At 48.0% G+C, this 21,737-nt stretch overlaps 1 protein-coding gene across 1 annotated transcript in view; it reads right to left on the reverse strand.

The window, feature by feature from the left end:
- Window positions 1-21,737, reverse strand: part of ORC5 (origin recognition complex subunit 5) — a 116,824-nt gene that overhangs the window by 12,654 nt on the left and 82,433 nt on the right. Inside the window, exon 11 of the mRNA XM_082259410.1 lies at window positions 21,603-21,650. Coding sequence (XP_082115536.1) covers window positions 21,603-21,650 — 48 coding nt within the window. The remainder of the gene's footprint in view (window positions 1-21,602; window positions 21,651-21,737) is intronic.

The raw sequence follows: 21,737 nt of genomic DNA on the forward strand, positions 1-21,737 counted from the left end.
GCTCTTCAGGCCTCATCCCGCTCCAAAAACACGCCCCGGGCCGCTCAGCACTGCCGATAATTGGCTCGCAGGCGATACACTTCTAGTAGGAGGCGTGTAAGAAGAGATGGCACCCTTTAACAGGATGGCTCAGAGAGTGATTGTAGAGCCATCAGCTGTGTGGAGACGATGGAAGAGACAGGAGCTCTGGCCACTCCTCCCTCTGGGGAATTCAGCTGAGGGGCGGGGCCACACATCACTGCCTCGGGTGAGGGAGCTGGAGGCTACGGAGTGCAGAGTCACCCCGGAGGTAGCCAGCCTGACCTGCCTTGTGTGTAGCAGCAGGTCAGTGTGTAATAATGACAGCAGTTTAGTGTGTTGTGTGGTCTAATCACCAGCAGGACTGACTGAGTGTTCCTTCCTTCTTTCCCAGTGCCCTTCTAGCAGCCGCTATTCCCCAGTACAGTGAGTCCCACTCAGTGTCATATATAGGGAATAGCACTAGCAATAGTTATTCCCTATATATATATATCTATATCTCTATCTGATATCTGTACACTAAGGGCTTATCCCCAACACTCACATCTGTACACTTCAGCTGGAAGAATGTCTCTTAGTCCCAGTTCACACATATGCAATGCGGGAAACCTGCGAATTCACTGCGGGTTCCCGCAACGCATTCAAATTGCAGGCAGTTCACACTGCCATATGCAAATCGCTGGGGGTGTCAATACAAAGTTACCGACACCCCCAGATCAGTTCACATATCGCAGTGTGAACTGTCAGTTCAGACATGAATTGGATCGCAAAGGTGTGAACACACCTATCCAATTCTGCTGCAGACCCAAAAAAGGGTCCTGTGTGAGTTGTGTCCAAATGCGATGCAAATTTAGCCATACAATCTGTATGGCTTAATTCGCATCACACAGACATCACGTGATTTTCAGAGCAGTGCGCTGCGAATCACATGCAATGTCTGTCATCACACTAATGTGAACCGGGACTAACATTGGTGGTCAAGTAAGGGTGTTGAAAAAAAATCGTATAATCAATGCATTACAATTCAGCCTTAAACAATTCTCCATCAATACAGGGAACAGCTGAATCACAATTGAATCAATGACGTCATTCTGGGGCGCCCCTGTCAGAGTGCTCCCCTTCCTCCTCCTGTCCTTGTGTATGTCACACAGAGCGACGATCTCCTGCTGTGTCACGGAACTTGGATCTGAATTGTTCCGCAGTGCTGTAACAAAGTCCCACATCCTAGACCGTCTCCTATGATAGACAGCACACTGATCCAATGCTAGGAAATTGAATCAGTGTGTATCATAGGAACCAGTCTAGGAGGTGGGACTTTGTTGACAGCGGCCGGCGGGCAATTTAAATTCAAGCTCCGTGACACAGGGAGAGATCACTGCTCTGTGTGATTCAGGCACGGATAAGGCTGCATTTGATGGGCAATGATAAGCCGCATTTGATGGGCACTAATAAGTTTGCATTTGTTGGTACTGGTGAGGTTGCATTGATGGGCACTAACAGACTGCATTTGATGGGCACTGGTCAGGCTGCATGTGATGGCCACTGATGAGCTGCATTTGATGGCACTGATAAGCGTCATTTGACGGGCACCAATAAGGCTGCATTTGATGGCACTGGTGAGGTTGCATTGATGGGCACTGGTGGGGTTGCATTTTATGGGCACTAATAAGGCTGCATTTGATGGGCACTGGGAAGGTTGCATTGGTGATCACTAATAAGCTGCATTTGATGGGCACTGGTGAGACTGCATTTGATGGGCACTAATAAACTGCATTTGATGGGCACTGATAAGCTGCATTTGATGGGCACTGATAAGCTGCATTTGATGGGCACTGATAAGCTGCATTTGATGGGCCACTGGTGAGGTTGCATTGATGGGCACTGATAAGCTTAATTTGATTGGCACAGATAAACTGCATCTGATAGGCACTAATAAGGCTGCATTTGTTGGCACTGGTGAGGTTGCATTGATGAGCACTAATACACTGCATTTGATGGGCACTGGTGAGGCTGCATTTGATAGGCACTATTGATGCTGCATTGATGGGCACTAATAAGCTGCATTTGGTGGGCACTGGTGAGGCTGCATTTGATGGGCACTGATGGGGCTGGGTTTGATGGGCACTGATAAGCTACATTTGATGAGCACTGGTGATGTTTCATTAACCACTTTACCACCGGAGGATTTTGCTGTCTTACGTCCAGGCCACTTTTTGCGATTCGGCACTGTGCGATTTTAACAACCAAAAAAAAGTAAAAATCTAAATTTTTTTTACATTTTTGGCCAATTTGTTTTCTGCTACATATTTTTGGTAAAAAAAAAAAAAAAAAATCGCAATAAGTGTATTTTGATTGGTTTGCGCAAAAGTTATTGCGTTTACTAAGGGAAAGATTTCTGTCATTTTTGGTGTTTTTTTTTTTTAACGCGTAATGGCGGCGATCGCCGCTGCTCCTCCCCTGGCCCGACTCCCGCTGTGACTGAACACAGCGGGAGCGAGCCTCCGGCGGCGCGCGCGCCGCCCACAGGGGGAGGAGTCCAGCGACGTAGGTCTACGTCGCTGGACGATAACGAGCCACATTGCTGCAGTAGCAAGTGGTTAATGGGCACTAATAAGCTGCATTTGATGAGCACTGGTGAGGCTGCATTTGATAAGCACCGATAAGACTGCATTTGATGGGTACTGGTAAGGCTGCATTTGATGGGCATTGGTGAGGCTGCATTCATGGGCATTGATAAGCTGCATTTGATGGGTACTGATAAGCTGCTTGAGTTTGAGCCGGGAAACATGGACGGGGGACACAGGGGGCCCCATGATCCCCTACTGACCGGGGGCCCCATGAGCTGTCAATCCGCCCCTGAGCCAAACTGCATGTTTTAGTGAACATGAAAGGATTAGTTCATCTTTTCCAAAAAATGCCAATACAGATAAGGGGGGGGGGGGGGGGGGGTAGTAGATAAAATTAAATTGTAAAGCTCTGACTAAAGATGAATAAAGCCCTTGTCATAGGTATAGGTAAAGGCCATTTATATACCTCCTGAAACCTGACTAAAAAACTCCCAGAGATGGTATCCCGCCTTGTTGGTAAGACACGCCCAGCTGTTACTGTTCACTTTCACCATCACATGAGTGACCTTTTAGCTCACACCTACTGCACTAGGGGAGAAAAAGCGTGGAGACGGAGCTTACCATTATGATGGTGGAGGTGGACAGCTGGGAGTGTTGTAGCAAAGTCTTAGCAACAAGGTAGGATGAGATGATGCCATGTGTGGGAGTTTTTCAGTCAGGTGAACTTAAGTGGGCCGGTATAAGGCATGAAACTCCAGGGCTGAAAATGAGTCCCACTCCGGCCCTGCTCCCAGCAGTCCACCACATGTTGGAATGGGGGGTGCTGCAGCATGAGGTACGCTGCCACTTTGTTAGTGACTATTGTCGTGACGAGTTGAACTGGTGTCCTTAGGCAGGAAGTGATGGTATATCCTCTGGGACTGCCCCCCAGGGGCGTAACCAAAAAGGTTTCTGCCTAGTCCTACTCCTAGAGGGTGAGAGCATAAGCCCAATGGTCTGAATAATTAAAGCTGAAGTGTATCAGCGAACAAAAGTTTTTTTTCAAATTAGTCGTTTTTTTTATTTATTAGTACAAAAAATAAAAACTGCATAGGTGATCAAATACCACAAAAAATAGCTCTATTTGTGGGGGGGGGGGGGGGGGGGGACTTTAGTTCTATTTGGGTACAGAGTCGCACGACTGCGCAATTGTCAGTTAAAATAACGCAGTGCCATAGCAAAAAATGACCTGGTCATTAAGGGGGTAAAACCGTTCAGGCCTGAATTGGTTAAAGCAGAACTAAACTTTCTCAATCAACATTGCCTATTTTTAATCCTTATGCTGCTAGCATTAGGTAATACAAAAGAAAGGTATATCATATTTACTGGTTTTAAACTTTTTTTACATTTGATCAGTTACTTCCCAGTTTCCAGGCCTAGGCAACATGTCATACATCCCAGGAGTCTTTAGAAGGGGGGGTTTATTCAGCTAAGCACACTCCTGCCTCATGCCTGAACTATTGGCAGATGGATTCCAGGAAGCTATATCAATGGATTCCAGGATGCTAAATCAATCACCTGCCCTTATTCGAGATGACCAGAAATGGAAGGTGGGTGTTTTTGAAATTGATTTTTTTTAACAAAATAAAGCATGGAGACATGGATGGATTGAGTTTGTACTGGATATTAAAAATTAAAAAATTTAATTTTTGTAAGAACATACCTTAAAATTATTTTCTCCGAGTCCTCTGACAGACGCAGCTCTGGAAGTTTCTTCACTAATGGGTTATGTGCGCCCTCTTCAAGAGTAGATAGGCAGTGAAAGCTTTCACTAGGCATGCCTTCAGGGGCCGTCCTATCCACATGACCCCAAACACACCTGAACATAGAATCATTTTCGTAGCAAAGCAGTGAAGGAGACCACAACCAGCCCCAACATAGAGGGGCGGGAGCTGCGTCTCAGAGGACTTAGAGAAAATAATTTTACGGTAAGTTCTTACAAAAATTTAATTTTCTCTTACGTCCTCTGACAGACGCAGCTCTGGAAGTTTCTTCACTAAAGGGACGTCCCATAGCAGTGTAGGCATGAGGGGTGGGAAGAAGGCAACCAACAACTGATCACATATCAACAAGGCTAAAAAACATAGCCAACAGGGCAACAGAAGCTCAACCATTCCAACAGGAGCTTACCCCAAAACAAAAATTCACCCGTGAAAGAGAACACTCAGTCTCTTCGTTAAACAGCAGCCTGCAAAACCTTGCGGCCAAAGGAAGCATCCGAGGATGCCATCAAATCAATCTTGTAGAATTTTGTAAAGGTGTGTACAAACGACAAGGTCGCCGCTTTACACACCTGAGTAACAGAAGCCTGATGGCGAAAAGCCCAAGAGACACTCAGCGCTCTAGTAGAATACGCCCTCACAGGGAAAGGAGGAATCTGACCCTTCAATGAATAGGCCTGAACAATAGTCTGTCTGATCCATTTTGATATGGTTGCAGCAGACGCAGCCGAACCCTTACAAGATCCCTCAGGAAGGACAAACAGGGAATCAGACGTCCGAAAGGATTCCGTGGCCGAAAGGTAAACCCTGATCGCCCGAACCAAACCCAGCGAATGCAGGGCAAATTCTCTAGGATTCTTGGGCTTCGCACAGAGCGAAGGCAACACAATATCCTCATTAAGGTGGAAAGCCAACACCACCTTGGGGAGAAAAGATTGGTTAGGTCTTAGAACAACCTTATCCCTATGAACGACCAGATTAGGCGAACGGCAGGACAGAGCCGCTAATTCAGAAACCTAGCGAGCAGAGGGGATCGCTACCAGAAAGGCAACTTTCTGAGACATCAAAGGCAGAGAAATTTCTCTAATATTTTCAAAGGGAGGTCGTTGTAGAATGGACAAAACCAAGTTCAGATCCTACGGAGGTAAAGGGGACCTCCTTGGTGGAGCTAGATGACGCACCCCTTGAATAAAGGTGCGAATCAAGGAGTTAGTGTGTCAGTTGTGGATTTTTTTTTAACTGATTCATGACAAATGTTCCCATACATGTGTAATAATCTCTCTCACCCACAGGTGGTTAAAGTCCCTTATATAAAATGCCGCATATTCAATGAGCCATGTGCAGCCATGTGTTGATGACCTCACTCACAAAATGACTGAGGAGTGGTCAAGAGGAATGACCACATTCTGTGGATGGTCTTTTGTATACAGACTATAAAAAAAAAAAAAAACTGAATTTTTGTAAAATCTTACCGTAAAATTCCTTTCTCTGAGTCCTCCGACAGTCTCCGCCCACTCACAAGTTTTCACCAATGGGTATTGACCTTTGCTCCGTAGGAGTAGCTAGGCAACAAGAATTGTTAATACAAAAGCTTTTAGCATAGACACACCCCTAGGGGCTGTCCCCTCAGTCAATACCTCCCTGCACCAGCATTCCCAACTCAGTTTGGTAGCATAGCAGTAAGAGTACACAAAAACCCCAAAAGAGGGGCGGGGAGCGGCGACTGTCGGAGGACTCAGAGAAAGGAATTTTACGGTAAGATTTTACAAAAATTACGTTTTCTCTTACGTCCTCCGACAGTCGCCGCCCACTCACAAGTCTTCACCAATGGGATGTCAAAAAGCAGTGTAGACATGAGGGGTGGGAGACGCAACCGTAGAAAGGCAACGCAGTACCCACAACAGAGAAAGGAACCTTACCACAGTAAGAGAACCAACTGGGCAACAGGAAAACATGCTCAACAGGAGCAACAACCCAGGAAAACAAGTAACCCAGGGGTAAAACACCCCAATATCCAAGGGCCCACAAAAACAAGGGTCCATAGGAAACTGCCGCACTGAGAACTTTACGGCCAAAGGAGGCATCAGCCGATGCCTGAACATCCACCTTATAAAACTTTGAGAAGGTGTGAACGGACGACCAAGTCGCCGCCTTACACACCTGGGCCACAGAAGCCTGATGACGGTAAGCACAAGACGTACTCAAAGACCTGGTAGAGTGCGCCTTCACAGGGATGGGAGGAACCTTCCCCTTCAAGGCATAGGCTTGCTCAATGATCTGTCTGATCCATTTGGCGATGGTCGCAGCCGACGCTGCCATGCCCTTCCGAGGTCCCTCAGGAAGGACAAAGAGGGAATCCGACTTGCGAAAAGATTTAGTGGACGACAGGTAAACCCTGATCGCCCGGACAACATCCAAGGAATGTAAGGCAACCTCCTTCGGGTGCTTAGGCTTCACGCAGAGCGAAGGCAAAACAAATGTCTTCATTCAGGTGAAATTCCGAGATCCTTTTCGGAAGAAAAGATGGGTTAGGCCGCAGGACCACCTTATCCTTGTGGACCACCAGGTAGGGAAAATTGCAGGACAAAGCCGCCAGCTCCGACACCCTGCGAGCCGAAGTGATCGCCACCAAAAAGGCAACCTTCTTGGATAACAGACAACGAGATCTCCCTGATCTTTTCAAAGGGAGCCTGTTGCAACACGGACAGAACCAAGTTCAAGTCCCATGGAGGTAAAGGGTCCCTCCTAGGAGGGGCCAAATGTCGCACCCCCTGAACAAAGGTGCTAACCAATGAATTAGACGCCACAGGGCGTTGAAAGAGAACGGCCAGCGCAGAAATCTGACCCTTGATCGTGGCCAACGCCAAACGCTGGTCCACGCCCGTTTGAAGGAAAGCCAACACTCTCGACACAGAGTATGAGCGAGGGGGAATACCCCCTGGACTCACACCAGGCAAAATATGCCTTCCAAGTACGGTAGTAAATCTTCCCCGAAGAGGCTTTTCTAGCCTTGATCAAAGTGGGAATGACCTCAGGGGAGAGACCCCTATCCTTCAGGACCTGGCTTTCAACAGCCAGGCCGTTAAAGCCAGCGACTGTAAAGCAGGATGGAATATCGGTCCTTGAGACAGAAGATCTTCTCGAAGTGGCAGACGCCACGGAGCGTCGACCGCCAGATTTACGAGGTCTGCGTACCAGGACTGGCGAGGCCAGTCCGGCGCCACCAGAATCACCGTGTGCGGTTCCGAGGCTAACCTGTGAAGAAGCCTGGACAGCAGCTGAATCGGTGGAAAGGCATACATCAGACGATACTGATGCCAGGGCGCCACTAATGCGTCCGAGGCGTCTGCCCGAGGATCGCGCGTCCGTGCCACGAACCTTTCCACCTTGTTGTTCAGACAAGACACGAACAGGTCCACATCCGGGGAACCCCACTCCACGCACAACATCTGGAAGACATCCAGGTGAAGGGACCATTCTCCCTGGTCCAGGGTCTGGCGACTCAGATAATCCGCCTGCCAGTTCACCACCCCCGGAATGTGAACTGCCGTTATCGCCGGGACGTGCGTCTCGGCCCAAGACAGAATGTCGGCTACTTCCCGAGCCTCTCGGGCACTCCTGGTGCCCCCTTGGTGGTTGATGTAGGCCACCGCGGTGGCATTGTCCATCTGAACCCGAACTGGACGGCCCCGAAGCCGGTCCGTCCATCTCAGAAGGCAAAGCTTTATCGCTCTCCATTCCAGAATGTTGATCGGAAGGGAGGACTCCTCCTCCGACCAAGTTCCCTGGGCGGACAGAACGCCCAGAACACCACCCCAGCACGACAGGCTGGCATCCGTGGCGAGTACCGTCCATATTAACGGACGAAAAGACTTGCCCCCTCGACACCGCCGGGGACTGGAGCCACCACAGAAGATCCCTTCTGGTGTCGTGGCTCAACGAGATCCGCAGATCCAGGGATTGTGGCCGCCCGTCCCACTCGGCCAGAATCTCCGCTTGGAGACCCCGCGTGTGAAACTGGGCAAAAAGGGATCGCCTCGAAAGACGAGACCATTAAACCTAGACATCTCATGCATGTCCGGAGAGACGAGTGCCGGTTGTCCCTGAGGGACCTGACCTCGTCCTGAAGAGTCCGAAGTTTGTCCTCCGGCAGGAAGACCTTCGCTTGGACAAAGTCCAGAATCATTCCCAGGTAGGGAAAACGAACCGAAGGACACAGAGTCGACTTCGGAATGTTTATGGTCCAACCGAACTCCTGCAGAGTCCGCATCGTGGTGGACAGGTCGGTCACCAGGCTCTGACTGGCGTTTGACCTTATCAGGATATCGTCCAGATACCCCAAGACAGCAATGCCCTGTGCTCTCAACAGGGCCAGAACTGGCGCCAGCACCTTGGTAAAAACCCGCGGAGCCGAAGCGAGACCGAAAGGTAACGCCACGAATTGGTAGTGATCCTCCGCAATGGCGAATCGAAGGTACCTCTGGTGACCCTCGAAAATGGGGATGTGTAGGTACGCATCCTTCAGATTGATGGAGGCCATGAATTCCCCCGGACTCAGGGCAGCCACCACTGAGCGCAGGGATTCCATGCGAAACTTGCGAACCCGCACAAAGCGGTTCAGAGCTTTCAAGTCCAGAATCGGACGCACTTTGCCCTCCTTTCTGGGCACAGTGAACAGATTGGAGTAAAACCCCCGAAATCTGTCCCGATGAGGCACCGGGACCACCACCCCCTGGGCCCGCAGGTCCAGCACCACTAGGTGCAAATCCTGCAAGCACTCCGGAGACAGCTGAAGATTTGAGGGAAAAAATCTGCCCGCCGGCCGAGAAATTCGATCTTGTAACCAGATCGAACGATTTCCTGAACTCATCTGTCCCGAATGCGGGCCAGCCAAGGTTGTAGGAAACCGCGCAGACGTCCCCCCCACCCCAGAAACGGGTGAGGGCGCCCCTTCAGGCGGAAGTGGTATGGGAAGCTGAACCGGACTGGCCGGACTTCTGCTTCCCCGCTTCTTCTGGGAGCCTTGGCCTTTGAAGGGCTTGCCCTTGGACTGCGACCGAAAGGCACGAAAGGACCCCTGAGAGGGCCTAGACGAGGAATTCCGTTTTCCACGGAAAGACTTATGCTTGTAAGACTGGGGCAGGAGAGTACTCTTGCCCCCCGTAACCCCTTTTATCAGGGTATCCAAAGCCTTGCCAAAAAGGCGAGATCCCACGTAGGGAAAATCCGCCAGCGTCTTGCGAGAAGATTGGTCGACCGACCAATTCTTCAGCCAGATCAGACGATTCAGTATCGCCACGCTGGACAGGCGCGCAGCCAAGGGAGCTAAATTCAAGTCCGCATCGCACAAGTACATGACACCCTGATGGATCTGGTCCACCATAGCCAACGTGGTAGGTGAAGCGGAATCAGCGCCTGAGCATCTTGCTCCAATCAGCAACAGCCTGTGCCGCCATAATGGAAGCAAAAATAGGCTTCAGCATAGAACCAGCCACCATATAGGCATGACGGGCAAGAGACTCTATTCTCCTGTCCGTAGGGTCCCGGAAAACCGGGGTATCCCCAGAAGGCACCGCAGTAGCTTTGTTCAAAACGGCTACTGCGTGATCCACCGGAGGCGCCACACACCAACGCTCGTCGGTGGCAGGAGCAAACGGATAAAGCAATTTAAAACTTATTTGGCACAGGAAAGGGCTTCTTTAAATTGCGCCACTGTTCATTAACCATATGGTGAAATTCAGCAGGGCAGGGAAAAACCTGCGCTGATTTGCGAGTCCTCTGTGTCCCAAAGGAAGACATCCTAGCAGGAGGAGTAGGCTCATCCTCCAGGTGCAAGGTGTCCTTTATGGAAGCAATCAGCTCATTCATGAGTGCAAGCTCTTCAGGCGAGCCAGGAGGAGAAACATCAACCCCCTCCACCTCAGGCTCCCCCTCAGACCCCACAAGGTCCAAAGATGAGCGGGACCCCGAGAAGGGCACGCCAGCCACAGCAGCCACATCGCCCTCTGAATCAGAGGAAATGGATAACCTGGCCCTTTTTGCGGATCGTTCAGCCAGCAGCATCTGCACCTGAGACACTAAGGAAGCCACTACAGTGGTCAGATCGGCCCCCTCAGGGGGTGCAGCAACCCCCTGGTCACTCACCAGGGCGGGGGGAAACTTGCTATCCTGAGAATCCATGCCCAGTACAGAAAAGTATAAAGGTACTGGCCCTTTAATACCACGGCGAGCGCAGCCCACCGCACACTGCTGTATGCACTGACCCCGCAGGGATAGACAATACTGAGCAAGGAATGACAGGACAAGAAGGTAAAAACCTGGAGAGAGCACACCAGACTGCTGCCACCGATCGCTGTTCCCAGAGAAAGAGGAAGTGATGCAATGCTGACTGACTGATATAGCCTATGGAAGGCTCCAGCAAAATGGCCGCTCGGCCGAGGGAAAAGGCTACAATAAAATGGCGACGCCATGTGCATGATGAGTACCGCCCGCCAAAATGGCGGCGAATGGCGCCAAAACACGGCGCTGCATAGGGACAGGGCCGGTCACAGTATACAGGCAAATAAAATGGCGGATCGCCACAGCGACCGCCGCACACACACGTCTGCACACAAACTGCACCCAGAGCATAATAAACAGCAGAGCAGGATGCCCCCCCCTCGCAGCCCACAGGCAGTGCAGCCACACAGGGATCTGACAGGGAGCCCGCAGTTACACAGACATGGAGGGTAATACACAGCCACAGACTGACACCCATACAGAAGGTCCCCACACAGAAGGTGCTTACCGTACCAGATGGCGTGGGGAGCCGTCTCCAGCGACAAACCGCTATCAGGGCAGACAGGGAGTGCCGCAGCCAGGACGCTTGTGGACCGCAGTCATGGCGTCCAGTGAGGTAGGCACCTCACAGGCAGCATCCCTGCAGCGAACAGGGATGGGTCGTTCAATGTGCCAGGGTAAAACCTAAGCTGAACGCTCGATGGCAGGCTGGGGATCCATCTGGCTCTCAGCCCTGGGATCCAGGGCGACCAGTCCGAGACCCAGCTCCGCATGATGATTCTTCATCAGAAGATCCCTAAACTAAGGCTGACAAAATAACAGCTAGCAAGGAAAAGAGAAAAATACTTGAAATAAAATCAAAGAAAGGGTAGAAGGCTGAGACTGAGCCCCAGCACAGGATAGCCAGCTACTCCTAAGCTAGGCAAGATCAAACTGAGTTGGGAATGCTGGTGCAGGGAGGTATTGACTGAGGGGACAGCCCCTAGGGGTGTGTCTATGCTAAAAGCTTTTGTATTAACAATTCTTGTTGCCTAGCTACTCCTACGGAGCAAAGGTCAATACCCATTGGTGAAGACTTGTGAGTGGGCGGCGACTGTCGGAGGACGTAAGAGAAAAGAGTAATTAGCATGAGAAAAGGCCTCTTTGGGTCTGATGCAGCCAGGATTTCTCAATGCCTTGCTTTCTCCAGAGATCCATTGGAAGCTGTTGAATTTCAACTATGTCGCTTTGTTTAAGACGTGGTCATTTTAAGCGTATTTCTGCTGTTTACAGACTGTAGGCTGTTCATTTGTTAGGCATTGTTATATCTGCCAGTCTTGTATTATGTTCCTAATATTGTAATAGTTTTGTATGTACAGATTGCTTTTGTATAGTAAAAGCACATTTATACACTGCAGAGGTCTGAGCTTCCTTGTTTATACAGCAAAGTAACCTTGCTAGATAGCAAAACAGTTAGTCACCAAGGGACGTTGGAAATAAATGGCTAAGGCCAACACCTGACCTTTAATCGTGCCTAGAGCCAAACGTTGCTCCACTCCTTTCTGCAAGAAAGCCAAGACCCTCGCCACCGAAAAGGAATGAGGATGCAACCCTTGCGACTCACACCAGGCAATATACATCTTCCAAGTACGATGATAAATTTTCCTGGAAGTAGCCTTCCTAGCTCTCAACAAGGTAGGAATCACAGCATCAGAGAGACCTCTGTCTCTCAACACCTGGCCTTCAACCGCCAAGCCGTTAAAGCCAGCTACTGTAAAGCAGGATGGAAGATCGGTCCTTGAGACAGCAGATCTTCTCTCAGAGGCAGCCGCCATGGAGGCCCGACGGCCAACCTCACCACGTCTACGTACCAAGACCAGCGAGGCCAGTCTGGCGCTACCAAGATCACCTGTACCATCTCCACCGCCAACCTGTGGAGGAAGCGAGACAATAGTTGTAGCGGAGGAAAGGCATAGATCAGCCGATAACGGCTCCAAGGCACCACCAGTGCGTCCACGGCGCTGGCCAGAGGATCTCAAGCCCTGGCCACAAACCACTCTACTTTTCTGTTTAGACGAGATGCAAACTGATCCACCTCCGGAGTTCCCCATCGGGCACACAGGAGGTGAAAGACCTCTGGATGCAGGGACCATTCCCCCTGATCCAGAGTCTGACGACTCAGGTAATCCGCCTACCAGTTCTCCACCCGTGAGATGTGAACTGCGTAAAGAGCTGGAACGTGCGCCTCGGCCCAGGTCAGAATCTCAGCCACTTCCTTGGATGCCCGAGGACTCTTGGTGCCCCCTTGGTGATTGATGTAAGCCACAGCCGTGGCATTGTCGGTTTGAACTCGAACCGGGAGAACCTGTAACCATAGGCGCCCAATGGAGCAGACAGAGCTTGATCGTTTGGAGTATCAGGACATTGATCGGTAGAGAAGACTCCACCGTCGACCACGTTCTTTGGACGCAAAGTGTGTCCAGTACTCCACCCCAGCACGTCAGGCTGGCATCCGTGGTGATCACCGTCCACAACAGCGACAGAAAGTACCTGCCCTGGCTCAGAGGGATAGAAGCCACCACGAGAGCTCTGACCGAGTGAGACGGCTCAGATAAATCATCCTGTCCAAAGACTGCGGATCCTTGTTCCACTTGGCAATAATCTGCTTGCAGAGGTCTCGTATGAAATTGGGCATCGGAGGCCGACAACATCAGCCCCAGAGCCCTCATACAGGTCCGCAGAGAGGAGAGATCGTTGTCCTTCAGGATCCTGATCTCGCCCTGCAAGGTCCGGAGCTTTTCCTCCGGGAGAAAGACCCTCGCTTGAGATCATGCCCAGATAGCTCAGTCGTACAGACGGAGTCAGCGCAGATTTCAGAAAGAGTGACACAAGAGCTTACCCTTAATAGGAGATCGTCCAGATAACTGAGGACCGCAATCCCCTTGAAGAGCAAAGCCAACACTGGGGCCAAAACCTTGGTGAAGACCCTGGGAGCGGAGGCTAGACCAAACAGTAATGCCACAAATTGATAGTGCTCCTCTGCCACCGTGAAACGGAGATACCGTTGGTGGCCTTTGTAAATAAGGATGTGCAGATATGCATCTTTTAAAATGGATGGAGGCCAGAAAGTCTCCTTGTTGTAAAGACTCCACCACCAACGGAATGGATTCCAACCAAAACTTCTGTACCCGCACAAAGTGGTTCAGCAATTTGAGGTCCAGAATTGTACGCACTTTGCCCTCCTTCCTGAGCACCGTGAACAGGTTAGAGTAAAAACCCCGAAACCTGTCCGGCTGAGGAATCGGGACAATAACGCCCTGTGTAAGGAGATCCTGCACTGCCTCCCTGAGCTCGGCCAAACGATCCGGAGACAGATGGAGATTTGATGGGAAGAACCTGTCTGCTGGGCGAGATCGAAATTCGATCTTGTACCCTGTACAAATCAATTAGTGAACCCATTTGTCTGGGATCAGAGACGCCCAGGGTTCTCGAAAATGACGCAGACGACCCCCACCCCTGAACCGGGTGAGGGCGTCCCTTCATGTAGAGTTGGACTTATCCGTCGAACCGGACTGACCGGCCCTGGGCTTACCCGACCAAGACTTCTTGTTTCCTCCGGAGACTCTGAACGGTTTGCCTTTTTCCTGCGCCCCCGAGGCACGAAAAAGCCCCCGGTGAGCTTCCAGTCCTTCCAGTTTCAAAAGACGCGCCTCTGGCCGGCGGCCTGCCTCCCTGTGATGTCACTACTACTACAATCTGTGCATGAATGAACTAACACACCGGGCGGGAGGGCGGGCGAGCGGCCGCTAATAGCCATAACTATGTGAGCGCTTCACTTCCCTGTCAGAGGAGATACCCGCCTGACAGGGAAGTGAATAGCTCACATAGTTATAGCTATTAGCGGCCACTCGCCCGCCCTCCTGCCCGGTGTGTCAGTTCATTCATACACATCGTAGTCGTAGGGACATCATTGAGAGGCAGGCGGCCGGCCAGTGGCGGGACTTTTCAAACCTGCGCTGCGCCCTCCTCCTTCCTCACGGCGGCCATTAATTACGGCATTTTTAACCCATTTTCGGCCGAAATGGGATAGGCCCATTTTCGGCCGAAAATTTTGGTGGCCGAAATTTCGGTGCATCCCTAACATATATATTTATATGCTATAACATATGATGTTTATCTTATACTTCATTATTTTGTAACATGAATATATTGTGATACTTACAATATATACCAATATTTGGTACGATAATGTAATGCAGCCTAAAATCAGTGACATGGTCCTTCATGCAGTACACCTGTCTCCCCCGATGCAGCGCCCAGAACGGTAAGCCCGGGTCGCGCATGCGCGGCTGCCACAATTGAAGCCCTTCCGCCCTGATGTATAGGACCGCGATGCGCTGTACTGCGCATGCGCGGCCCTAATAAAAGACGCCAGGAAACCCTGGAGAGTGCCATTCTTCTCTGAGCAGAGGAGGAGAAGCACCTCCAGGAGGACCCACTACCAAGAGGAAACATTGCATGTCTGGACCCACTAGCCACCAGGTACTTTCTCTACTTTTAGAAGGGGATCACAAATTGCAATCTTAGCAATCCTAAGACTTACCCCACAAATGTGTTCAATCTAGATTGGCCTAAACAACCACAGATATTGAACCAGGATCCCTTTAAACGGTCCAGGCAAAAAAGCAACCACTAGCAACCAAACCTATGGGAAATGGAATAATTAAGAACTGTATACATCTTGTATTCATTCAGATTGGCAAGTATTACTGCATAAAACGGATTGAGGAATTGATTCCTCAAACCGTCAGCATAAGAGGAGATTTATATGGAAGTCCCCCCCCCCCCCAAGTAAGAATTTACTTATCAATCACAGCGAATGGACTATTTATAACCCCTTACACAACTTTACTGAAATTACTCTTATCTGGTGTCCTCCAACTTTTAGGGATTTTGCTGCTGCATAGGAGAAGAGTGTTATGAAGGTACCCTATAAATCCTGATTTTAGTACATCTGCACTAAGTCTTTATGCCTAGCTACTCCTGCGGAGCAGAAGTCAATACCCAACAGTGATGACTTAGAGGCAGCAACTGTCAGGGGACGTAAGAGAAAATACAATTGTAAGTGATCTCTGTATAAATACACTAAACCACTAACTATGTCAACAGAAATACATACATCTAACAATGATTTAATATACTCAGATATGGTGAAATCCGTGAAAAAAGGCAAGAGCCGAAACGCGTAGGACTGGGATGTCCTCTGTAGAATCCAGAAATCGCATAGATAACAGAGCATTCTAAAAAGTCACCAATCTCACATATGTCACTCCTATTCTCTCACCACTCACCCTTGGGCCACTTGCCCAAATGAAGCACAGTTTATGATCTATGTTACCACTAAATAAACTAATATTTTTTTTATAAAAATCGCATTATACTTTTTACTCATTTATCACCGCCTTAAAAGTCCCATTTTCTCCGTTGGCTTGAGGAACCAACAAATGTTACAACCAGTGATAGTGAGTAAAGAAAAATAAACAAAAATGGCTCAAAAGAAATAAAAACGGAGACCGAAGTCCCAGCAGGGAACCAAGGTCCTACTCCTAAGCTAGGCAGCAAGAAACTGATTTTATGAGCAGGTGTGTCTGGTGTCATGTGGATAGGACGGCCCCTAAAGGCGTGCCTAGTGAAAGCTTTCACTGCCTAGCTACTCCTGAAGAGGGCGCGCATAACCCATTAGTGAAGAAACTTCCAGAGCTGCGTCTGTCAGAGGACATAGGAGAAATAGTGTTTTCACTTTGTGGTCAGATACAGTTTAGTTCCTTTTTAATGTGCTTCTAAATGTTAAAGGAATTTTACCTTCATTCTATCAATAAAGGTAAAAAACTGTGCTGCAGCCTCCTAGGCCTCCCTAATACTTACCTGAGTCCCACTGCAATGTGCAGGAGAGCCTCGGTTCTCCTGAGAACTCAACCTCCTCATTGGCTGAGACAGCAGAGGGAGCCATTGGTTCCTGCTGCTGTCGATCACTGCTGGTGAGCCACGGCTGTGTGTGTAAATTGACACACAGCAGCAGTTAAGGAGCGAGTCTGCTTGGGTGATCCCACAGCAAGCTGTTCGCTCTGGGGGCACTTGGCAGGAGGAACAGGCCAGGAGCGCCAGTGGGGGACCCAAGAAGAGTAAGATCAGGGCTGCTGTGTGCGATACCACTGCACAGATCAGGTAAGTATGACATGTTTGTTAAAAAAAAAAAAAACCCTTGTACACGGCTGTACAATTAAACGTGTTTGCAACATGTGCAAAACAAGAATCTCAATTCATCACTTGTTACAGGAAAATAAAAAAAATTGGGAATTGTTTACATGGCTCATGCTCCTAGTGCTCGAAAATGGTGATACAAGAGGTGACGACATGTAGTCGAACAAGGCTAACAGAAAAGATTCTTGAACAAAATTAACAGATTGTAGAAAACCCTATTGAAATAGCTATGATTTAAATTACCAAAAAAGGTTCTACTTGACCAGCACACAATGTAGATTTTGTTCTATATGAGCAAAAGCTAGCAAAGGGAGTAGGGGGGAGTTTGGGAGGGAAGAAATGGAAGGCAGGTCAGTTTAGGAGGGGAATGAAAATGAAAAAAGGCAATGCAGAATGGGGCGAGGGGATAGATGGGTGGGGCTAGTGGCTGATCCTGGGTTGGTTCCTCTATTGGCATATCATAGAACACCACAGTTTAAAGAGGAAGTAAACCCTCTTCTGACACTTTTAACTATAGGTAAGCCTATATTAAGGCTCCTAAATGTACCGTTTAGGAGATATTTACCTTACATGCAGCCAGTAACGTCACTGGCACATGCGCTCTGAAGGAACGGCCGCTGGTGCGCTGTTCCTTTACATTATTAAGTGTTCTTGCACTTAAGTGTTCTTGCATGCCAAGACCACTTACTGTTATCTCACATATATATTCTTATTATAGCCAAATTTACCACCCTAACTCCTCCTACAGTTTTTACACTAATATACCGAAACGTGCGGACTGGTCCCCGATTGGTGTGCTATTACTTTGTGAAACGTTTCGCCGAATGGTTCACGAAATATCTGCATTTTTGTGGCAAAATTGATCCCATAGGAATGAATGGTGGAATGTTCAAAACTAGAGTGGGAGCTGAAAAAATCAGGACATGATTTCTAAACTGCCACCATTCCCTCATTTTTATCTACACAAATCTTATATCAAAACGTTCAGCTATCCCTGCTGCCACTAAAAATGTCCATGGCTAAGCCATAGTCCTGATATTTTCACAATATGAACATTTGTTTGCAACTCACACTGCCCATTGACAGTCATTGAAACTCCGCTCTAGCCACCTCTAAGGGAAATTTTTAAACTGCGACTGTGCCTTCATTTTTAATATTTCAGAGACATTCTATGCATCAAAATGTAGGTCTGGGTCTTGTGATTCTCACAATATAAAGCTCTTTGCTGTAGGATTTATAGTTTGTTTCCAACTGCCAAAATTTCTTAACTGCTGCCACTCCCCCACACACCCCACATTTACTTCACACAATTTCCCTGGAAATTTTACGATTTCTAGTTATCAATGCTATCAAAGTGCTTTCAAATGTGCTAAATAGCAGCAATACAAAATATCTTACATAAGCAAACCCTTATGTACAAAGAAAGAACATCCATCATATATGTGTGAACCACAATAAAGTGCAATGTGATCGAGAATATATATTATATTATATATATATATATATACATATATACACACACATACATATATATACACACACACACACACACACACACACACACACACACACACAGTATCTCACGAAAGGGAGTACACCCCTCACATTTTTGTAAATATTTTATTATATCTTTTCATGTAACAACACTGAAGAAATGACACTTTGCTACGATGTAAAGTAGTGAGTGTACAGCTTGTATAACAGTAAAAAATTTGTCATCCCCTCAAAATAACTCAACACACAGCCATTAATGTCTAAACCGCTGGTAACAAAAGTGAATACACCCCTAAGTGAAAATGTTGACATTGGGCCCAACGTGTCAATATTTTGTGTGGCCACCATTATTTTCCAGCATTGCCTTAATCCTTTTGGGCATGGAGTTCACCAGAACTTTAGAGATTGCCACTGGAGTCCTCTTCCACTCCTCCATGCAACTCCCCAGTGCCAAAAGCACTCATGCAGCCCCAGACCATAACACTCCCACACCACCATGCTTGACTGTAGGCAAGACACACTTGTCTTTTTACTCCTCACCTGGTTGCTGCCACACACACCTGACACCATCTGAACCAAATAGGTTTATCTTGGTCTCATCAGACCACAGGGCATGGTTCTAGTAATCCATGTCCTTAGTCTGCTTGTCTCCAGCAAACTGTTTGTGGGCTTGCTTGTGCATCATCTTTAGATGAGGTTTCTTTCTGGGACGACAGCCATGCAGACCAATTTGATGCAATGTGCGGCGTATGGTCTGAGCACTGACAGGCTGACCCCCCACCCCTTCAACCTCTGCAGCAATGCTGGCAGCACTCATATGTCTATTTCCCAAAGACAACCTCTGGATAGGACGCTGAGCATGTGCACTCAACTTCTTTGGGCGACCATAGCGAGGCCTGTTCTGAGTGGAACCTGTTCTGTTAAACCGCTTTATGGTCTCGGCCACTGTGCTGCAGCTCAGTTTCAGGGTCTTGGCAATCTTCTTATAGCAGAGGCCACCTTTATGTAGAGCAATTCTTTTTTTTTCAGATCCTCAGAGAGTTCTTTGCCATGAGGTGCCATGTTGAACTTCCAGTGACCAGTATGAGAGAGTGAGAGCGATAACACAAAATTTAACACATCTGCTCCCATTCACACTCGAGACCTATTAATACTAACAAGTCACATGACACCAGGGAGGGAAAATGGCTAATTGGGCCCAATTTGGACATTTTCACTTACGGGTGTACTCACTTTTGTTGCCAGCGGTTTAGACATTAATGGCTGTGTGTTGAGTTATTTTGAGGGGACAGCAAATTTACACTGTTATTCAAGCTGTACACTCACTACTTTACATTGTAGCAAAGTGTAATTTCTTAAGTGTTGTCACATGAAAAGATATAATAAAATATTTACAAAAACGTGAGGGGTGTACTCACTTTTGTGAGATACTGTACATTCCAAAGTGCTAGTGCAAAAAATGATATGCATTTCATACAAAAAGTCCAATAAAATTGTGATGTGATAAACTCGGGCAGATCCACTGCAAGCTGTTTGCACCGACTTCAGTGTATCACCACCAAGACAAATCCCATACCATCTGCTTACCAAAAAATATGACTTGATAAACATATGAGCTCATGTGTGCTTGTTATCTGCCAGATATTTGCAGCCACTTCACTCGAAAAAGAGACAATGCAGGTATAATAGCTTTCTCCCAAAAGTGGCCTTTTGCCACTCCATCCAGTCAAATACCAACCACAGGAAACTCTTTATATGCAAAGAAATAAATCACTCTATAGTGTATTAGCAGGAGAAACTGTGCTGCTTTATTTAAGTACTGTACTAACAGCAAACTTTACTAGGCTAAAGAGACAAATATAATTGGCTTGGTAATGCACTAGATCGTGATTTTTTTTTTTTTTGCACATACAGGGTTTCTTGTGGTTGGTACTGGACTGGATGGAGTGTGGAAAGACCGATTTCGGGAAAAAGCTATTATACCTGCATTGTCACTTTTCTGAGTGAAGTGGCTGCAAATATCCAGCAGATGACAGCACACATGACCTCAATTTTAAGGAGGACGACACCTTTTTTGGTAAGCAGATGGTATGTGCTCTGTCTTGATGATGGTACACTGAAATTGGTACAAACAGTTTATCACAATACAATTTTATTTTATTTTGTATGAAATGTATGTATTTACTGCACTAGCACTTTGGAATGTACATATTTTAATTATTCTCAATATCTATCAAATTGCACTTTAGACACTTTTATATGAGCAGTCCAGTTGGATCTGTCTGTCTCTTTTTCAGGCAGACCCAATTGGACCCTCCATTCTCTTCTATGAAGCAGCAGGTGTAATCCAATCCGGTCCAATAATAACAAATGGAATGATGGATTGGATCAAATTGCAGTTGGGTATACACAGACAGCAAGGTCAGGGCTCTGATCCACTCTGCTCAGCGGGGATCAGCTCACAGATCTCCTGCTGAGCAAAATGGCGTATACCCCCCCCCCCCCCTTCATGTGTCTTCTGTTCTGTCCCCATCGCCTTTGCTCTGACTCCATGCAGCTTCTCTAAGAGAAGGGTCCCCATGTACACGCAGTGGGCTGTACACTAAAAATACACACAGTTATCTAATCCATGCCCTACTTTCCACAAAGGATCGTCATCTATGCTATTCCATCTCCTGTGCCTGATGGCCCCGCCCCTTGGTCTCATATGGCTCCTCCCCCTGGTCTCCCAGGCTCCCTCTCATCTTAATTACCTCCAGTTCAGCGGGATTTGTATATGTAATGGACTTTGTTGGGGGGGGCTATGGGGAATGGTGGCAGGAGATTGTAGCGATAGCTGGAGGGAGAGAAACATACAGCCAGGGAGAGGAGGAGGGGATGGGGGAGCAGATGGAAATGGGTGGAGGCAGCTTTGAAGTTCACAGTACCGAGAATGTGCTGCCTGTCACTGCGCGCTGCTGTGCTGAGGGAGGTAAACGGAGCAGGGGGGAGAAGCCCTGGCTCTAGCGCCCCCCCCTCTCCTGGCGCCCTCAAGCGCCGGCTTGACTGCCTTATGCTGGTGCCGGCCCTGCTCATGCTACCAAATTTTCTCCAATATTTTACATATCACCTAGGAGCAGGAAGCAAGGAAGTGGACAGCATTGACAGTATAGCTTTAGAATACATTTTATTATGTCTGAATGGATTACAAATGGTGATTATTAAATGTTCCATAAGAATTAAATGGTTTATATGAAGTCATTACCTTTTCATGTTTTTTCAGGAAGTCCGTTTTCTTAATTTTTCCATGATGCTTCAAATAAAGAAAAAAAAAAAGTTAATTTTTGCCATTTGGTATCAGAGGAACTGGCTGTTATAAAGGAGCCTCCGGGAAAAAACA

Source organism: Pelophylax lessonae (assembly GCF_965119305.1).
Source record: "Pelophylax lessonae genome assembly, chromosome: 5".
NCBI classification, from domain to species: Eukaryota; Metazoa; Chordata; class Amphibia; order Anura; family Ranidae; genus Pelophylax; species Pelophylax lessonae.